At 58.2% G+C, this 19,146-nt stretch overlaps 1 protein-coding gene across 8 annotated transcripts; it reads left to right on the top strand.

Moving 5' to 3' along the window:
• Positions 1 to 4,736: 4,736 nt before the first annotated feature.
• DPF1 (double PHD fingers 1) lies at positions 4,737 to 18,030 on the top strand. Of its 8 annotated transcripts, none has more exons than XM_032390623.1 (12): positions 4,737 to 4,829; positions 10,482 to 10,642; positions 10,774 to 10,881; positions 12,158 to 12,285; positions 12,555 to 12,638; positions 13,237 to 13,315; positions 13,517 to 13,648; positions 14,555 to 14,605; positions 14,698 to 14,817; positions 15,917 to 16,029; positions 16,617 to 16,698; positions 16,860 to 18,030. In XM_032390623.1, the coding sequence occupies exons 1-12, from the start codon at positions 4,798 to 4,800 to the stop codon at positions 16,928 to 16,930; spliced, it is 1,161 nt and encodes a 386-aa protein (XP_032246514.1). In that variant the 5' UTR covers positions 4,737 to 4,797; the 3' UTR covers positions 16,931 to 18,030. The 8 variants fall into 8 exon arrangements, with proteins under 8 accessions (XP_032246514.1, XP_032246511.1, XP_032246512.1 ...); XM_032390620.1 differs by having other exon boundaries at positions 16,587 to 16,698; XM_032390621.1 differs by having other exon boundaries at positions 12,549 to 12,638.
• Positions 18,031 to 19,146: the final 1,116 nt, after the last annotated feature.

Below are 19,146 nucleotides of genomic sequence, written 5' to 3'. Positions count from 1 at the left end.
AAAAATTAAACAAAGAGAAAAAAAATTAAACGTAGCAAAGAGACTGGAAGTGCTAGGAAGGGGGAAGATTGCTATTTTCAATAGGGTACTGTGGTAGACAGAAAAATGGCCCCCAAAATGTCGAGTCCTAATCCCCAGAACCTGGGACTATGTTACTTTACATGGCAGAAGGGATTTTGCAGATGTGATTAAGTTAAGGGTCTTGAGGTGGGGAAGATTATCCAGGATTCTCCTGGAGTGCCCAATGTAATTACAAGGGTCTTTATAAGAGAGAAACAGAGCAGGGCTCCTGGGTGGCTCCATCCGTTGAGCCTCTGCCTTCGGCTCAGGTCATGATCTCAGGGTCCTGGGATCGAACCCCCAGCGGGGCTCCCTGCTCGTCGAGTGAGGAACCTGCTTCTCCCTCTCTGTCTGCCCCTGCTTGTGCGTGCTCTCTCTCTCTGAAATGAATGAGTAAAATCTTTTTTAAAAGTTAAAAAAAGGAGAGAGAGAGAGAAGCAGAGGGAAATTTGACACACACACACACAGAAGAGAAAGTGATGTGAAGACAAGCAGGGAAAGATTTGAAGATACCGGCCTTGAAGGTTGGAGAGCTGGCGGTCACAAGCCCAGGACAGCCGTCAGCCACCAGGGGCTAGGAGAGGCGCAGATGGGATGCTCTCCTAGCATCTCCAGAAGGAGGGGGGCCCTGTCCACACCTTGATTTCACCCCAGTGATACCGATTTCAGACTTCTGGCCTCCAGAACTGTAGGAGAAGACATTTATGTCGTTTTAAGTCGCCAAGTTTGTAGTCATTTGTCACAGCGGCCACGGTTCTGCTTCTCATCCCCTCCTCATCCGTGCTCTGCCCCCTCCTCCGACTGGAGTTACCGCAGCCTCCTCCCTGGTCTTTGTGCTCCCACCCCCCAAAATTTGGCCCACCTGTGCAAGCGTGGGAATCTTTCCACAGCAGCGTTAGGTCGTGCTTAGAGCGCACACTGGCTTCCTTCCCTTGGGTTTTAAGGCCCTACCTGACATGGTCTGACCTTGTCCTGGGTCTCAGGATTGTTGTGAGGGTCACATGACTGTGCCCTGGCAGGGGGAAGAGTGCTCAGTGACCAGGACTCCCCCCGCCCCCGCCATGGACAGCCCGTCAGGGCAGCGCACAGGGTGCTTTGGGGTTAGCACACCCAAGGTCAAGTCCAGGCTTTGGGATTTATTTGTGATCTCCCACCAGAGACCACCCCTGAGGGGGGCAAGGGAAGGGGCTGGAACCATGGGCAACCCGCTAGGCTGTTGAGATTAGATATGTAAAACTTTCAGCCCAGGTGAGGGGCAAGGTAGGTGTTCAGCCACAGGAATTTATGATGTAAGGATCACATTTATCGCGTGCTAAAGTGCCAGGCACTGTTCTAAGTGCTTCACATGGACCCACAGTATCCTCCCCACACACCTGGGAAGCTGGAACTAGTACTCCTATTTTGCAGATGGGAAAACTAAAGTTTCAGAAAGATGGAGGAGGTTCCTGCAGACCACAGGGGAACACAGGACATTGGCCCACAGAGCCCACGCCATCCACTCTTGGCTCTGTGGCTTATGGCATGACCCCCGTTCCCCCCACCCCACCGCACCCCAGTGCTTGACCACCTTCCCTTCAACTACATTTTGTTTCTTCTTTCTGTGTTTGTCCTCAAACACTAACCCAGTGGTTCTCATGCCTTGAGGTCATTAGAAAGATGTGGGGGCTTGCTAAGGATAGATTCTGGGGTCTGTTTTCAGAGACCCTGAATCCCTAGGACCGGGGCATTGGGGGGGATGGGCAGGGATGGCATTTTCACAGAAGACCTGAGTGGATTCTGACCCAGGGAAGTCAGTAAGCTCCCCCTTAGAGTAGCACAAGGAGGAAAGGCGAGGTTGGCTTCTCAGTCACACCGGGGTTCAAATCCTAGCTCTCCGTGCCCTGATGGGCGGGGGCTCTTGATGAAGGTGTTGTCCTTCTGAGCCTAAGTTGCCTACCTCACCTCCTCTGTACTTCAATATCCCCATCTGGTCAGGAGACTTCGGAAGATCATGTCTGAACATCCCAAGGGAGGCTTAGGGGAGGGCTGTCTATTCTGAAGATGAGTGGGGAAGAGAGGGATATGGGGCAGGAGGTTAGCAATGGTGTGTCCCTCAGAGGCCCAGGTGAAGCCCCCGGGGGTCTGGAACAGAGGGTGTCCTAGCGATTCCACAGGAGCTTTTGGGGTGGGGTGTCAGACACCAGTGACCAGGTGCTGGGCAGGGTTGGAGGCCCAGGGTGGGTGGACCAGTGTCTCCCCTAGTGGCCCCACTGCCAGAGTAGGGTATCTGTCCCAGGTCTGAGGCTTCAGAACAGCCTGTGTGGACAAAGACTGGGGCCACAGTGCCCTCTGCTGGCCAGATCCTTGGGCTCCAGGGTTAGGAGAAGTGACCAAAGGCTGGGACTTCCACGGTCCGTGTTCCCAACACTTGGGTGACATCTTGGGGCCCCAAGATGTCAGAACAGACAATTGCTTCGTGTCTTGAGAGGGCAAGGGGTCAGGACTCGAAAGGATTCCCCTGGAATCTGCTCCAAAAAGCCCCTCCCTGACCCACAGCCTGGGTCAGGAGCTTCCTCTGGGCTCCCACAGCTCCTGTGCTTCCCTATCCCAGCCTTGACCCCTCTGCTTGCGCTTCCTCCACTCTTGGCTGTCATCGTGTGGGGATGGGTCTGTTATCCCACTGGGCTGTGAGCTTACGAGCCCAGGGCAGAGCCAGCACTGCTGTGTCCAGCATGCCTGCACAGAGCTGGGGACCGTAATACTCTAGAAAGGAGTGAATGTGCCTGTGAACCCCTCCCTTCTCTTTGTCTTTAGCTCCAGACACCCTGTAGGGGGGGTTTCCTTAATACAGCACCCCCCCTTTCAGGTTGTGCGAGTGTCTGTGTGTGGAGGGCACAGTATGGAGCCCCCCTTACTCTCTGTTCTGCTGGTTGCATGCCTCAGAGCTAGATGGTGGGGAGACACACGGAACATAACATCTGGTTGATCCACTTATTTGTTCAACAAATGATTATTGAGCACCTACTACTTTTCAGGCCCTGTTCTAGGCACTGGGAAGACAACAGTGGACGGGACAACAATCCCTGCCCTCACAGAGCCGATATTCTAATGGGTGGAGACAGACAATAAGTCAAATAACTAAATAGATCGATTACACGATGACAAACTATGATAAGTGTTGGAAGAAAAAGCATTTGAGAGGACAGGGTTATGGGGAATGCTATTTTAGCTGAGGTTGGATCTGAGGAGGTGACATTTAATCAGGAACCTGAATAAAGTGAGGGATGGAGCCATGTGGATATCTGGGGGAGGAACATTCTAGGCAGAGAGAAGAGTAAGTGCAAAGATCCTGTGGCTGACATGGGACTGAAATCTTCCAGGAACAGGGAGGAGGCCAGTGTGACTGGAGTAAAATCAGCCAAGGGAAGGAAAGAGGGAGATGAGGTCAGAAATCTGATGACGGTTGGGGAGGGGATCAAGTAGGGCGTTGAGGGCCAAGGGAGGACTTTGCATTTTACTCTGTGAAAGAAGTCACTGGAGGTTTTGAGCCAGAGAGCCTTGTGATGCCATATGTTTTAGATAGCCCACTCTGGCTGCCGTGGGGAGAACAGACCTGGAGCCGTCCAGGCAGTAGACAATGGTAGATGGTACCGGGTGGAAGCTGTGAAGGGAGAAGACTAGGTGGATTCTGGATCTGTTTTGTGAATGTAGAGATAATAGGATTTGCCAATGGGCTTTTGTTTTGTGTGTGTGTGTGTGTGTGTGTGTGTGTGTGTGTGAAAAAGAAGAGAGCCAATGATTGATTGCACTTAGAACAAAATCCAATTTCTCTGTAATGTCCTACAAGGCTCTACATGATCTGGGTCCTTGCTCGCTCCCCAGCCTTGTCTCTCCCCTCACTCACTCTGCTCCAGTCACACCAGCTTTCTCACTGATCTTTGCACTTGTCAAAGCTCGATCCCTTTCCCCTCCTGTTGCCTGGCTGGAACTTCTCAGGTCTCAGTTCAAATGCCATCTCCTCAGAGAAGCCACTTTATAGCATTCATAATTCTCTAAAATGATTTTGTCTCTTTATTTTCTTCTTTATCACCTATCTGTCTTTCTCCATGAAAAGGTCAGCTCCTGGAGGGCAGGGACTTTGTTGGGTCACTGCTGTATGCCACCGTGTCTAGAAGAGTGCCTGGCACCTGGCAGGCACTGAATAAGTGAACAAAGGCAGTGATTAACCCCTGTGCTTGTTTACACGCTGGCGTACACAGAAGAGACACCCAGACCAGCAAGCACAGACAAGAACACACGACAGATCCTGGGGTCATCCACATACCCTGGGGAGACCCAGAGGCCAGGAACCACCTGCTCTCACGTCTGCGGTTCCTGGAGGATGGAGAGCCCGAGATGGGAATGGAGGCACCCTCAGGGAGGAGGAAAGGATGCTCTGGGACGAGCCCAGCCCCGCCCTGTATCCTCAGCAGCCAATGGGCGTGTGGTCCTCCCGGCGCCCCCTGGGACGTGTAGTCCGGCCAGGGGCGCCCTCGGGCGCCGCCGCGCGCCCCGAGACTCCACGTCCCGTCGTGCGCCGGGAGGTGCGGGGATTGGCCGAGCCCCGCCCCCGGCCCGCCCCACTCGGCTCGCGCCGCAGCCCCAAGAATGAATGAAATCGTAGCGCGCTGGGCGGCAGAGCGGGCGGCGCAGGCCGGGCTGGGCCCGCGCGCGGCGGCAGCAGCGCCCCGGGCCGGAGGCGGCCCAGCCGAGCGGGCCATGGCCACCGCCATTCAGAACCCGCTCAAGTCGTGAGTGTCCCCGCCGTCCACGTCCCTCCATCCTGCCCCCCACCCCCGGCCCTTCCCCCGCCCTCGCTGGGGAAGGGGACGCGGCGCGCGGAAGGTAGTTTAATGGGGACCCCCAGAGCGCCCCCCCACCCCTGGGGGACCCGCCGCCCCTTGTTGTCCCCTGGGGTTGGGGGCGGGAGCCCCTTCAGGGCCGCGGGGGCGTCTCTTCTTTGTCGCTGTCAGTGAAGGAATGTGGCGCGCGGGCTGGGGGGTGGCGGAGGCCGTTTCCCCACCCAGAGTGGGGGTAGGGGCTTCCCTCTCTTCCTCCTCCATCTCTCCTCCTCCGAATCTCCGGGGGCGCCGGGCCTGCCCCGGCATAGGGCTGGGAGTACGGACGCCTAAGTCCAGCCCTCAGTCTCCGGGGTCTTCACTACCGTCCTTCCTCTCATCAGAACACCTTTCTTTTTACCCCTCTTTCTCCGGGGACCTCGGCCCGCGCGGCCGCAGGGTGGGAGCTGAGACGTCGGGGGTCCTGTCTCCCCTTTTTCCTCCCCCGGTCTTCAGGACCTAGAAGCTCCGACGCCCAGGTCAGACCGTGGGATCGCTCCCTCTCCCCGCCCATAGACATCTAATGAGAGCATCTCTCATCCCCTTGGGGACCGGATGCCTTGGGAGAGGATGCTGGCAGCAGCCCTCAATCTCGGGGGATTCCCTCCCTTTCTCCCTGTCCGCGTCCCTCTTCCGAGCGTTAGCTTCCTCCTGGGCCCGGTGGCTAGGAACCTGGACGCCTGGGTTCAAGCCCAGCCCTGTCCCATCCCTCCCCTCTCCTAGCCATCCCTCGCTCTGTCCACCTCTCTCCTCTCTCTTTCCATCTCTCTCTCTCGCTCCCTCTTCGGGATCCCGGACTCCCGGGTCCCAGCGCTCCCCACCCCCTTTCCTCCGGCGGTGACAGCGGGCTCAGAGTGACAGGCGCGCGGCCGTTCCCGCCCTCCCTCCTCGGCTGGCGAGCGCGGCACTCCCCTCCCCCTCCTCCCGGGCCTGGGGGAGGAGGCGGAGGGCGAACGCCCGCGGCGCCGCACAAAGGGGCTGGGGCGACCTACCCCCCCAACCCCGCTTCCCCCAACCCCTTGCGCTCGCCGCCTTGACCTTGAGCAACGTGTGCTGGCTGGTGGTGAGGGGGAAGGGGACGGGAGCGCCCCCCACCCTCCCAAGGGCTGTGTCAGACGGCTGGACCCAAGCCCCCCAGTAGTTTCTGGTTTCTGGCGGAGGGCTGTTGGGAGAGGAGGGGGCGGGGGTTAATAGGCACGCGCCTACACGTGTGGCTTTGCGGTGAGCCAGAAAGCTTACAGGGCGTGTGTGCGGAGCTGGGGTCAGTGTGGGGAGGTGTGTGATGGTGACACACTTCTGCTTCCCTCTCACTCTATCTTACACACAGACAGATGTGTCTCCTATGAGAAACACCCTCAGACTGGCTGGGACAGGGTTCCTGTAGAGGTTGCTGGATCTACAGGCATTCTGGCTTCCTCACTCTGACCCTGGCCCAGACCTCTTGGAGGAGGCCAGAGGAAGCGCTGGGGTGGGAGTGCGGGCGCCCTCGTTCGTCCTTCTTTGCTCTCATCGTGGGAGGGGTCTGCAGGGTTGAGGGTTGAGGCTAGGAACTTGCTCCTGGAAAGAATGTGAGAGCTAATCGCCTTGGGAGTGGGAAAGTGGAAGGAGCAGGCCTAGGGGTTCTGACTGCTTGGCTTCAAACCTCATCTTGATCTATTAAATCACCTCCCCTTCTCCCCCTCCTCCAGAGCCTCAATGTTACCATCTGTGTAGTGGGGAATCATAACAGTGCCTATGACCTCAAGGGGCTGTTGTGATCTTTGTAAAGCACTTGGAACAGAGCCTGACCCTGACTAAGTGTACCAATTATTAGTAGTAGTATCAATATTGATTTCTCATGTGGTCCACTTTCCGTATGGGGCATTGCAGGGGCCAGGAGGCCAGAATAAGGTTAGGGTGGGAGTGCCAGCTCCCTTCTTTGCTCTCATCTTCTGAGGGGTCCGCAGGGATGAGGGTAGGCCGTGGGGCTAGGAGTTCAAGTGTGGAAGAGGGATCTGTGAAGGTGACTAGGGGTAAGGAAAGGGAGGGAAGTGTCAGCTTGGGTCTGTGGTCAATCATGCTGCTGGACAAGGGCCTCCAGGGAGGTCATGGAGTATATTCTACACTCAGGCTCCAAACGGATCAAATTGATGTAAGTGTTCTGGGGTGGGGCAGGAGTGAGCTGGGGTGTCTGAGGCTGGAGGTGTGGGGAGCCAAGTGTCATGTGTTGGGGGACCTGTGAGGGTGGTGGGAGGTGTGAGAGGAAGGTGGCAGGGGCACTCTCGGAGCTGAGCTGAGGGGCGGAGGGGCAGGGCTTACTGCGGGTGAGGTAGGGGGTGGCCAGTACAGGAGCCTGGAGGCCAGCGTGAGCGTGGGGGTACCAGCGTCCCTCACTTACTCCCCATTGCCACCTACTCTAGGCCAGATGTGAAGCTGAGACCCACTGTGTCCTGTTGGGAGTGCAGGGTGGGGGAGTCAAGGCCTTACCTGGGGGAGATCGGGGAAAGTTTGTGCAGGGGGTCTAAGACTAGGGTGTGTGTGTGTGTGTTTAGAAGTGATAAGTGTGGAAGACATTGAGGGGTATCTCTCTCACCAGAGGGTAGGTGGAGGCATCAAGTGACAAAAGAGGGGAAGGCTAGTCTGCCTCTCTGTCTGCTGGAGAGCCCCCTGGTGGACAAGGACGTTTGTGGGCGTTTTTATCCATGTGGGGTCTCAAACTTGAACACAAACTTTGGACCCGGGTGGTTCCAGGTGAGCGCTGGTGTGGCCTGGTGGGTCAGCGTGCTGTCTGGGAATCCCTTAGGGGACAGTCTGTGTGGGTGACAGTGGGAGAAAGGAGGAGGTAAGCCTCACTTGGGTCCAGATATCTAGGTGAGTGAATCCTTCTCTTAGTCCCACCTTCAAACAGCGACCAGGGCTGAGGGCCTGTAATTTCACCTCCCTCTGTCTTCCATTCCTTATCTGGAAAATGGGGGTAAAAATAGCATCACCTCGGAGGGTCATTATGAGGATTGTAGGAGTTACTCCTCTGGAAGTACTTAGAACTGTGTCTGGCACATGGTGGGTACTCAGTATATTTACTCATTCAACAAAAATTTATTGAACATCTATTATGTGCCAGGCATTATTCTTTCCAGTAATGTTTGGCTATCACCATTGTACATCTTACTGCACATCAGAAACTCTGGGGAGTGAATTTACTGAACGCCTACTACCTTTTTAAAAAGGTGCCTTTTACCTTTATGGAGGTGCCTGGGTGGCTCAATCTGTTAAGCATCAGATTCCTGATCTCAACTCAGGTCTGGATTTCAGGAAGCCCGGCAGGCGGTGAGCTCCACGCTGGGCATGGAAAAAAAAAAAAAAACCAACACTTTATGCATATTTACTCATTTAATCCTTACAACAATCCAATGAGGTGTCACCCTCATTTTACAGATGGGGAAACTGAGGCCCAGAAAGGTTAAGTCATTTGCCCAAGGCCACATGGCCCCCAAGGTGCAGAGCCAGGATTTGAACCCGCAAGGTGTGGCTACAGCTCCTTAGGAGCACCATGCTGCCTGCCCCGCGGAAGGACGGGCTGGAGCAGGGCGGGGTCGCTGTGAGAGTGACTGCCCTGGTGGGACTGATAGGGTTCCCCGGAGCTGGGAGGGCCTGGGGATGGGGGAGGGAGAGGTGTCAGTGAGCCAAGTGCAGGCATGCCGGTGGGGACGTTTGCGTGGGCACCTCTAAGGTAGCTCTAAGTCTCGTGGCATCGAAGTGTTTGTGTGAGTGTAAATGTATGTGAGTCTGTGAAGGTGTGGGAGGGAAGTGTGCGTGAGTCTGCGTGGGAGGCTGTGAGTATACGTGTGAATGTGTGTGTAAACTGCCGTACGTGGGTGTGTGCGAGTCCAGGTGTGCATGTGTGAGTGGATGCCCGGGACACTGGATGCGCGTAAGAGCGAGCGCGGCTGAGTGGCCGTGCGCGCTCCTTGGGCCGCACCTCTGCGCCCCCTTCCCCGCGGGGTCCCGCCGGCCCCCAGGCCCGGGACTACCACTCCCAGCATGGCCCGGGCGGGCCCACCCTGCCGTCGTGATTGGCTGTCGCCCCGGTGCTCCCGCCCCGCGGGAATGAATGGATGGGCGGCCTCAGCGCCCGCCCGAGCGCTGGGAGGACCGACCCGGCGGGGACCTGCTGGGGGCAGGACCCGGGGAGCAAGATGGCCACGGTCATCCCCGGCCCCCTGAGGTGCTGCGGGCCGGCGGGAGGCGGGAGAGGGCGCGCGGGCGGGTGTGCGCGGGCGTGTGTGTGTGTGTGGCGGCCGGGGGTGGGGCCGAAGGGGTGTCTGGGGGGCTGTCACCGTGGGCCGTGCTGCGAATGTGTGTGATTGTGGGTCTCTGGCAAGAACGGTGTCTGATGCGCTGCTCCTGGAGGAGCGGAGGGTGTGGGGAACTCGGAGTCCTCTTCGGGTCCTTTTCGGCGGAAGGGGGTCATGTCCCGCCCCGCGACCCCCGGGGCTGGGGAGAGAGTGAAATGGCCTGGGGGTGTGGGAGCCTTGGTAAACTTGAGTGAAGCCCACACTACCTTTGTCTTGGCATGTGGAGTGTGTGTCACTTGTTTGTTTGTGTGTTGTTGTTGTTGTTTTTATATGTGTGTGGATATGTGTTTAATTTATTTTAGTCTACACTAGGTTTCTTTGGATATTTGGGTCTTTGAATGTGTGTACATGTCCTTTGAAACTGCACATCATTTGTGTTCTGTGTCTGGATTTGTAGGTATGCATGGATTTATGTGTACATTTTTGTGTGAATATGGCTGGATTTGTCTGTTCCTATGTTGTGTGTGTGTATCTTTGTGTGAATACGTGGTGTTTTAGATGTTGGTTTCTATAGTGTATCTTTGTGATTGTGTGTGTGTGTCCTGTGTGAATCTGTGTGATTTCTTTGTATAGTGTGTCTGGATATTGTGTGTGTGTGTGTGTGATTTGTTTGTGTTGTGTCTTTGGGTATGTAAGTGCACGTGTGGGTAGTTTGTTTTAGCATTCTTCTCATAATATTTGTGTATCTCTGTGTGTCTTTGGATGTGTGTGTGTGTGTGTGATCTGTTTGCATGTTGTGTGTCTTTGTGCAGGTGCTTTGTTTATGTTGTGTGTCTTTGGATATGTGATGTGTATTTGTGCATGGATATATGTGTGATGTGTCTGTTTCTACACTAGGTGACTGCGATATTAATGTTTTTTCAGTAGATATTTGTGTGTGCACATATGTGAGATTTGTCTGTTTCTCCTTTGTGAGTTTTGGGATATGTCTGTCTTTGTGTGTGAATCCTGTGTGGTTTGGTTGTGTTGTGTATTTTGATGTGTGCATGTACGGATGGGTCCTGGTGCATTTTTGTCTGTTTCCATATTGTGTGTATCTTACTCATTGGCTCCAGGCCTGATTGGGCCCTAGGTTGGGGGCTCCTGAGTCCAGGAGCGACGGGGGGGAGAGGTGAGGTGGGGGGAGGCGGCCCACCCATTCCCGAGGGCCGCGCGGAGGGCGGGGTGCTGGGCGACCAGGCGCGCCTGCCCTTGCTGACAGCCGCTCGCCCGCGCACCCGCCCCCTCGCAGCCTAGGCGAGGACTTCTACCGCGAGGCCATTGAGCACTGCCGCAGCTACAACGCGCGCTTGTGCGCCGAGCGCAGCCTGCGCCTGCCCTTCCTCGACTCGCAGACTGGCGTGGCCCAGAACAACTGCTACATCTGGATGGAAAAGACCCACCGCGGCCCTGGTACCGGCCCCGCAACCGGCCCTGGAGGGTGGGGGTGGGGGTGGGCGTGGGGGCGGGGCGGAGCGGCGGCTTTGCGGCCCCCCTTCTTGCCTTCTTGCGTTCTCAGGGCCCCTTCGGCCTTCTCACTCCAGGTTTGGCCCCCGGACAGATCTACACGTACCCGGCGCGCTGTTGGAGAAAGAAACGGAGACTCAACATCCTGGAGGACCCCAGACTCCGGCCCTGCGAGTACAAGATCGGTGGGTGGAGCTGCGTCCGGGGTGGCCCCCCTCAGTGCCCCCAGCCAGTGTGGATCTGAGCATTTGCTTTTATTTCCCTCCTAGCGAGTGTCTGCAAGTGTGTGTCTGGGTATAGCCCAGACCTTCTCCAGTTTTCCCTGAGTGACTGGGCTTGGACTTGGACTGTATCTTCTCCTACTTGGGCCCAGGTGTATCCGGGGGCAGAGTGATATCTGTTATGTGTGTCTCGGTGGATCTTCCCTGGTGAGCTGGGATGTGTGGTGTCTGGCTGGATTTCTTCCTATGGGTGCCCGTGTGTGTCTGGATGTGTCAGAGTGTCTTTCCATCTGCAGTGGAGTGTATCTAAGTGTCTGTGTCCTTTTCTAGGTGTTTCCAAGAGTACTTGAGGGTTTATTTAGTTTTGTGTGTGTCTGGTCTCGCAGAGTATCCCGCTGTTCTGAGTGGGTCTGGGTGTATCAGGGTGTCTGGCTGTCTCTTCCTTTGAGTGGCCAGATGCTTTGGAATGTCTGGGAGGATCTCTTCCCCTAGTGGCTAGTGTATTAGGTGTGTTTCTGCCCCTGTGTGCTGGTCCAGCAAGAGTGTCAGGCTTCGTCACTTCTTGGATGTGACCAGGACTATCAGAGTCACTGGCTGTTTCTCTTCCCCTGTCCAGGTGCATCCAAGGGTCTGTGTGGGTCCAGGTGTATTGACGTGTCCACCTGGCTGTCTTTCTGGGTGTGTCTGTCTGCCTGGGAGGGACTGGGTGTCTCCTCCCCTGTGTATGTCCGCGTGTATCCGTTTGAGTGATTCTCCCTAGGTATGTCTGTCTCTGCCCCCTGGGTGTCTAGGTGTAGGGTTGAGTCTGGCTGTGTCTTCCTTATGTGGATCTAGGGATAGCTGAGGGTTTAATGTCTCTATCTGATGGTCTTCGGGTGTCTCCAAGGGTTTGGATGTGTTTCCTCCATGTGTCTGGGTGTATCTCTTCCTTTGTGTGTCTGGCTGTCTCAAGATGATCAGTCGGTATCTCCCATGTGCCCCCTGGTTGAGTATCTATCTCTCCGTTTGCATCCAGGTGTAAGTGAGGGTCTGGCCGTGTCTCCTTCTGAGCGGGTCTGAGTGTCTGGCTGGGCCTTTCCCGGGGTCTCAGCATCCTTCCCACGGTGTATGATTGCATCTTTGAGTCTTGTCGCTGGTCGAGTGTGGGAAAGCCTCTTTCCTGAAGCACCCCGACCTGGGCTTTTGAGGAATCCTCCAGGGACATCTTCCCCACTTGACCCCACCATGGCCTTGTCCCCAGACTGTGAGGCACCCCTGAAGAAGGAGGGTGGCCTCCCGGAAGGGCCAGTCCTTGAGGCGCTACTGTGTGCTGAGACCGGGGAGAAGAAGATTGAGTTGAAGGAGGAGGAGACCATTATGGACTGCCAGGTGGGACCACCCCTCAGGGGCCCCAGCTGCCTTCTCACCCTGGCCACCTGCCCTGGCTCATCCTGGTCCTGCTCTGCAATCTCCCCCGGCTCCCTAGGGCCTTTGGGCATCCTAAGTCTCCATCCTTCCACACCTCTTCTCTTTTTGGAAGACCTCCTGACGTGCCCTGCTCCCCCCAGTCTCCAGCTGTGTCCAGAACTCCCACAAAGCAGGACAGCATCCCCCATTTTCTTGACCTCAATCTCCCTTCTCCTGGTGCCCAGAAACAGCAGCTGCTGGAGTTTCCACATGATCTCGAGGTGGAAGACTTGGAGGATGACATTCCCAGGAGGAAGAACAGGGCTAAAGGAAAGGTATTGCCGCCCAGTTCTTCTCCATCATCCCTCTCTTCATTTTTTTTTTTAAAGATTTTATTTATTTATTTGAGAGAGCGAGAATGAGAGAGAGAGAGAGCATATGAGAGGGAGGAGGGTCAGAGGGAGAAGCAGACTCCCTGCTGAGCAGGAAGCCCGATGCGGGACTCGATCCCGGGACTCCAGGACCATGACCTGAGCTGAAGGCAGTCGCTTAACCAACTGAGCCACACAGGCGCCCATCCCTCTCTTCAATGACAGGCCCCGTGTACTGAGCATGCACAATGGTCAGGCCCTGCCCCGGTCTGACCTCATTTAATCCCCAGAGTAGCCTGAAGGGGGGAGGGGGTTAGACCCATTTTTACAGAGGAGCAAACTGAGGCTCAGATATTATTAAGCCCTTTGCAAAGCAAAGATCATACAGTGGGTTACAGCCATCTTTATGCCCACACTACAGATGAGGAAACCGAACGTCAGAGAGGTCGGGGCCCATAGTTAGGAAGTGGCAGAGCTGCGGTTCACCTTTCGGGCTCAGATGATGAAAGCCCTTTCAGTTCCCTCCCTTTCTTGGCCCCTGATCCCGACTCTTCCCCCCCAGGCATATGGCATCGGGGGTCTCCGGAAACGCCAGGACACCGCTTCCCTGGAGGACCGAGACAAGCCGTATGTCTGTGATAGTGAGTCCTTCTGAAGAGGGGGAAAGAGAGAGAGTGGGGCCTAGAGACCTCTCCCCTGCCGGCCCCCTCCCTCCCGTTCTAGAGCCCGGTGGGAGGGGATGCTCAGGCCTCTGGCAGAGGGCGGGAGGCGTGATCCCCGAGGCCAGGGTGGAGGCCGCCTGGGCTGGGAGGGCTGACCGGCCCTCCCTGCTCGCTCTCCAGTCTGTGGGAAACGGTATAAGAACCGGCCAGGGCTCAGCTACCACTACACCCACACCCACCTGGCTGAGGAGGAGGGGGAGGAGAACGCCGAGCGCCACGCCCTGCCCTTCCACCGGAAAAACAACCACAAACGTGAGCAGGCAGGCGGGCCGTGGGGTAGTGAGGGACCCTGGGAGTGGGGGCTGAGGAGCCTGGGAGGGAGGGGGCACATTAGACATTTCTGGAAAATCTCCAGCTCAGCGGTCCCCTCCCCCCACCGACCATGGGGATGCTGACTCTGGGGTTGCCATGGCAACCAACCATCTCTCCCTCGCTCCTGGCCCGGGCATAATATTTCTGGGTCTGATTTATTGTTTCAATTAGAGCTTGGGGAGGGGGGGTGATAGATGACTCCCCTCCCTCCCTGCCTCCCTTTCTCCCTTCTCGCTGAGGCTTTGGCTGAGGGGCAGGGTCTGTGGCCTGGGAGCCCTCGGCGCCTGCCCGTGCCAATCCCATGCCAATCCCATGCCAGCCCTGACAGCTGAGGGGGGGGAGGGCCCGGGGGGAGGCTCTGCCAGGGGAGGAACTGTCTTCCCTCCCGTCTCCTGGTGGGAGAGGGCAGTCTCTCCATCCCGTCCCCACTCCACCTCCAGGCACCTCTGTGTTCAGGAGTTTTCTTCTGAATGTCCGTCTGTCTCCATGCCAGATCTTGGCCAGTGGTGTCCCCAGTTTTCATCTAGTTGGGGCTCAGGTGGCGCTGGTTTGTCTGGTAGAAGTGTGTGTGAATGGGGAAGCAGGGGGCTCGTCCGAAAGCTGTTCTTTGCAGTTTTACCTAAGAAAAAGATGTGTGAGTTGTCCTCAGAGAGTTCGGGGTTCCTGAGGAGAATTATCTGGGTCCCCGACTATTCTGCTCCTGGCCACAGCTCGGGGGTAGCTACTCTCTCTCCTTACCCGCCCCCTCCTGCCTGGGAAGAGGGGTCCACCCCTGGGGCTGAGGCTGGGGGCAGGGTGGAGCGTTGCCTATGGTGAGAGCCCCTCTCTCTGTCCCCCCAACCCCAGAGTTTTACAAAGAATTGGCCTGGGTCCCTGAGGCACAGAGGAAACACACAGGTAGGGACGCCTCCCTCTGCCCTGACTCCCACAGCAGCCTTGGACTAGGTGCCCCGGCCTGCCCGCGCCAACCGCCGTTTGCTGTCTTTCAGCCAAGAAGGCGCCCGACGGCACTGTCATCCCCAACGGTTACTGTGACTTCTGCCTGGGTGGCTCCAAGAAGACGGGGTGTCCTGAGGACCTCATCTCCTGTGCTGACTGTGGGCGATCAGGTGATACCCCCACCCGAGGTTGCTGGGGGCCGGGGTGGAGGGCACCCCAGGAGTCCAGATCTGGAGGGTGGGAGGCAGAGAAGTGCGGCCGGGGCAGCCGGGGGTGGGGATGGGGCGGGGAGGGGGTGACAACCCCGAGCTGGTGGCATGGACTCCACTGCGGAGGACTGTGGGACACTGAGGGGGGCCAGAGAGGCTCTGGGAATAACAGGAAGTGGTTGTCATGGCATTGCTGCTAGTGGCCCGTGCTCATCATGGCACGAGGGGTAGTGAAAGCAGGCCTCCCAGGCATTGTGGGTAGTGGAGTGTGATAGTGAGTAATGGATGGATGGCCACCGTCTGGGTACGGTGGATAACCGACGGCGCTTGCCATGGACTTGTGGTTCACAGAATGTGGCTTCCCAGGTGGGCTTGTAGCTAATAGACTGTGGTTGCCTCAGCACAGTGGGGAATGACTTGCGGTTGTCATGGTATTACGGGAGTGCGATACGGTTGTCATGGCGACTGGGTCTCGTGGCCTGTAGCTCTTGTGGCCCTGGGGTAGTGGCTGAGGGCATCTCTGCGCCGGGGCAGTGGGACGGCCAGGGGGTTGGCATCGCACGGTAGTGTCAGAAGGACCTTGGTTGCTGGGGTCTCCTGGGCAATGGGCTTGGGCTGCAGGGAACCCAGAGTGTGGGGACCCCAGTGTGGCAGGCCGTTGCCATGGCGCCGTGGCTGGGAGACTGTGGTTGCCACGTTACTGTGGTTAACAGAACCTGTTGGCCATTCTGCTGTGGGTAATGGAATGTGGCTGCCTCAGCCAGTGGTTAACAGAATGTGGCTGCCCGGGTGTTGTGGGTGGTAGAAGGTGGTTGCCACAGCACTGTGGGTAATGGAATGCGGTTGCCATGGTATTCTGGGGAGCAGAATGTGGTTACCATGGTGGCTGGGTAGGAGCCTGGTGGCCACGGAAGCGTGTGGTCGCGGGGGCACCGCGAGCGGGGCGGGGTCGGAGTCAGGGGTGGGGGGGCGGGGGGGGCCGAGCCATCTCCTCCCCGGGGCTCAGCGGCCCCCAGGGGCATGATGACCCCTAACCGCACCCCTGCCCCTCGGCCCCCAGGACACCCCTCATGTTTACAGTTTACGGTGAACATGACGGCGGCCGTGCGGACCTACCGCTGGCAGTGCATCGAGTGCAAGTCGTGCAGCCTGTGCGGCACCTCGGAGAACGACGTGAGTGCGCGCCGCCCCCGGGACACGCCCCCTGGCGGGCCCCGCCCCGCCCCTCCGCCCGCCCACGCCAGCGGGGCCTAAAGCCGCTCCCCGGAGCCCCTCCCTGGGGAGCACTCGTAACCTGTATTATTGTTATTGTTAGTGTCCATTAACTGAGCCCGGCACTTAGCACTTAGTGCTCTCCAGCTCTCTGACTCCTCCCAACCGCCCTCGGAGGTAGGTGCTCTTGTCCCCGCCTCACAGAGAAGAAACCGAGCTCAGACCGGGGAAATGACTTGCCCGAGGTCCCCCAGCTAGGACCCGAACCCACATCCACGGCTTCCAGAGCCGGTCGCAGACCATCTGGGTGTCCTTCTAAGTGTTCCACAGAATCCATAAAACCCGGCCTAGGAGCTAGCCGCAAACGGGCAGACCACAGGGGCGTTCTGCCGGGCCAAGCCGCTTCTGCAAAGACCTGCTCGGAGCCCCTTCTCGTGGGAGGGCCCACCTTCCCCAGCCCCTGTGACCTACCCCTGCCCCAGCCCCCCCACCCCGGTTTCTGGTGCCCGTGCCCCCAGGGTGCCAGCTGGGCGGGTCTCACCCCCCAGGACCAGCTGCTGTTTTGTGACGACTGCGATCGGGGTTACCACATGTACTGCCTGAGCCCCCCCATGGCGGAGCCCCCGGAAGGTGAGAGAAGAGGTGGGCACCACACGGGGGGGCGGGGGGCGGGGTTGAGAAGTTGTCTTCCCGCCGGTGAAGACCCAGGACTGTGTCTGCTGGTTGGGAGGGAGTTGGGCCAGCCCTTCTGGGACCTGGGCCTAACTCCCTGTCCTCCCCCGCCCCCCCAGGGAGCTGGAGTTGTCACCTCTGTCTTCGGCACCTGAAAGAGAAGGCCTCTGCCTACATCACCCTCACCTAGGCCTGGCTCTGGCTCACCTGGACCTCTGGGGTGGTGCTTCCCGATCTGCCTCTCGGAGCTCCTCCACGCTCTCCCGCCCTCAGTGCCCCACAGCGGGAGGGGGAGAGGGCGAGCCTGAGAGGGGGCTGGGCCACCCCCTTCCCTCTGTGCAAGTGGAATGTTTGCCCTGTGGGTTGGTGGGCCCAGCGGGGCCCCTCTCCCTTCCTCCCTCCTTCCCCGTCCCTTGGCAAATGGGCACCAGGGGCTTCTGCTCCCCTCAAAGCCATACCCCGCCTCTGGGCGGGCATGAGGGGTGGTAGATGCCAGCCCGGGGCACGGACACAGCGTTTTTCTAAAGAAAGAGTCAAAAAGTTAAAAAAAAAAAAAAAAGAAAAAAGATTAATATATACAAAGAGTCCTCTAAGGCCTGGCTGGGTGGTGGGGGCCCCGCTGAGCGCATCCACTGGGCACCAGTCTATGCCAGCTTCCTGCCTAGCAGCCCCCCCCCCCCCCGTTTCTGGAGTTGCAGCTGTCCCACCTCCTCACCCCAAGTGGGCACCGTTCCCCCCGTGTGCCCAGGGCAGGTGGGTGTGGTGTCCACCCTCGCCCCCCTCCTGGTGCCCACCGTGGATACTGCATGACGTGAACCATGGTTTTGAACTCCGTTCCTGCTCCCTCCCTGAGAGCCCCGCCCTGCCCGCTCTGAGCCTGCCGTGGCTGGGGCCCCGCCGTGGCTGGTGGGCGTCGGCTGGGGCGGGGGGGCAGGCGGGCCCCTGCCCAGCGCCTGCTGGAATGAGAAGCACAGACTCTGCAACGGACTAGTTTTTCCTCCTTCCCCTGCTCCAGTTCCCCAGCGGCCAGGCCGGGCTGCCCCCCTGCCCCACTCGCTGGCCATTTTGGGGGTGGCGAGGGGGCGTGGTTGTTTCTTGTGGTTGTGTGTGTTTGTTGTTCGGGTTTAAAAAAAAAGGGAAATTGAGACTGCAAGTGGGGGAGGTGGTGGGCTTGGGGGTCTCCCCCAATCCGGGCATGCCCCCCCTTGTAAACGAGTCTCCTTTATTGCCTGCCTCTGCTGTGAATTAACTTGTTCTGTGTATTAAACTGGGCCTGACCCCTCTGCCCACGACTGCCTCGTTCTCCAGGCTGGACTGGGGGGGCATCGCCATGAAGGGGAGATGGGGGCCTTGTTGAGGGAGAACTGACCGAGGTTAACAGCTGGAGCGGGCCCGACCTCCCTCTCCCTCCATCCCCCCCCCCCCCCCCCCCCCCCCCCCCCCCCTGTTTTCCCCCCCCCCCCCCCCCCCCCGCCGGAAAGGGGGGGGGGGGGGGGGGTGGAGGGGGCTCCCGCCCAGCCAGCTGTGGTTGCCCTGGCAACGGACTGCTGCAGCTGCAGCGAGCAGCAGTGAGGGGGGAGGCGGGAGCTGGGCCCTGGGGGGAAGGGATGGAAAGATGAGGAGGCCGCCCTCCCGGGCTAGGGTAGGGGGCGGGGGTGCCAGGAGCACCTCCTCCCAATCCTCCCCCCCACCCCCGACCTCCCCTGGGGTCCTCCATTCCAGGGATGTTGGGAGGGAAGCAGATTTGGGTGAGGTGGGATGAGGAGAGAACCAGGATACCGAGAGATCAGGAGGCAGACACAGAGCCACACATTTATAGAGAATCGGAACAAGAGCAGGAGAGGGAAGAAATAGATCTGGAGAGAGAGGTAGAAGAGCGAGCCACAGGAGTGACGGGGGTGGGGGTGGGGGGAGAGAACAGAAGAGAGATGGAAATTCAGTGGGAGAGGAAATAATAGTAAGAAAAAATAGCAGACACATCAGGGAGAGACAGAAGGAGGAAGTCGAGAGTGATCTGGAGAAGCAGGAGAGATTCGATGAGGGGAGGCAGAGAACCCGGGCACATAAATTAGGAGAGACAGAAGAATAAGAGGGAAGCACATTTGGGGAGAGAGAGACAGGATCTGCGGACAGGTAGAGTCCCAGGACAATGACACAGAGATGAGACTTCAGGGGAGAGGACAAAGAATTTAGGGGACAATAGAGAAATGTGGAGAGAGCCAAAGGTATGAAGGGCTTCAGAGGTTGGCTGGGGACCGAGCCAGGGGTGATGGGCGGGAGGGCGAGACTGGCGGAGGGTCCAAGAGGGCGCCCGCTGGAGAGATCGGGACGTGGCCGCGGAAGGCAAAAACTGGGGCAAGATGGGGACGGGACCAGCAGGGCACCAGTGTGGGTGCGACTTGCGGG

The sequence above is a fragment of the Phoca vitulina genome, unplaced genomic scaffold (assembly GCF_004348235.1).
Source record: "Phoca vitulina isolate PV1807 unplaced genomic scaffold, GSC_HSeal_1.0 scaffold58, whole genome shotgun sequence".
Classification (NCBI taxonomy): domain Eukaryota; kingdom Metazoa; phylum Chordata; class Mammalia; order Carnivora; family Phocidae; genus Phoca; species Phoca vitulina.
This window is presented reverse-complemented; position numbering and strand designations above follow the sequence as displayed.

Coding starts and splice junctions, on each gene's coding strand:
- DPF1 (XM_032390616.1), top strand. CDS start 9,011: ATGGGCGGCCTCAGCGCCCGCCCGAGCGCTGGGAGGACCGACCCGGCG. Junction 9,121..10,481: donor GTCATCCCCGGCCCCCTGAG/GTGCTGCGGGCC, acceptor GCCCCCTCGCAG/CCTAGGCGAGGACTTCTACC. Junction 10,643..10,773: donor AAAGACCCACCGCGGCCCTG/GTACCGGCCCCG, acceptor TTCTCACTCCAG/GTTTGGCCCCCGGACAGATC.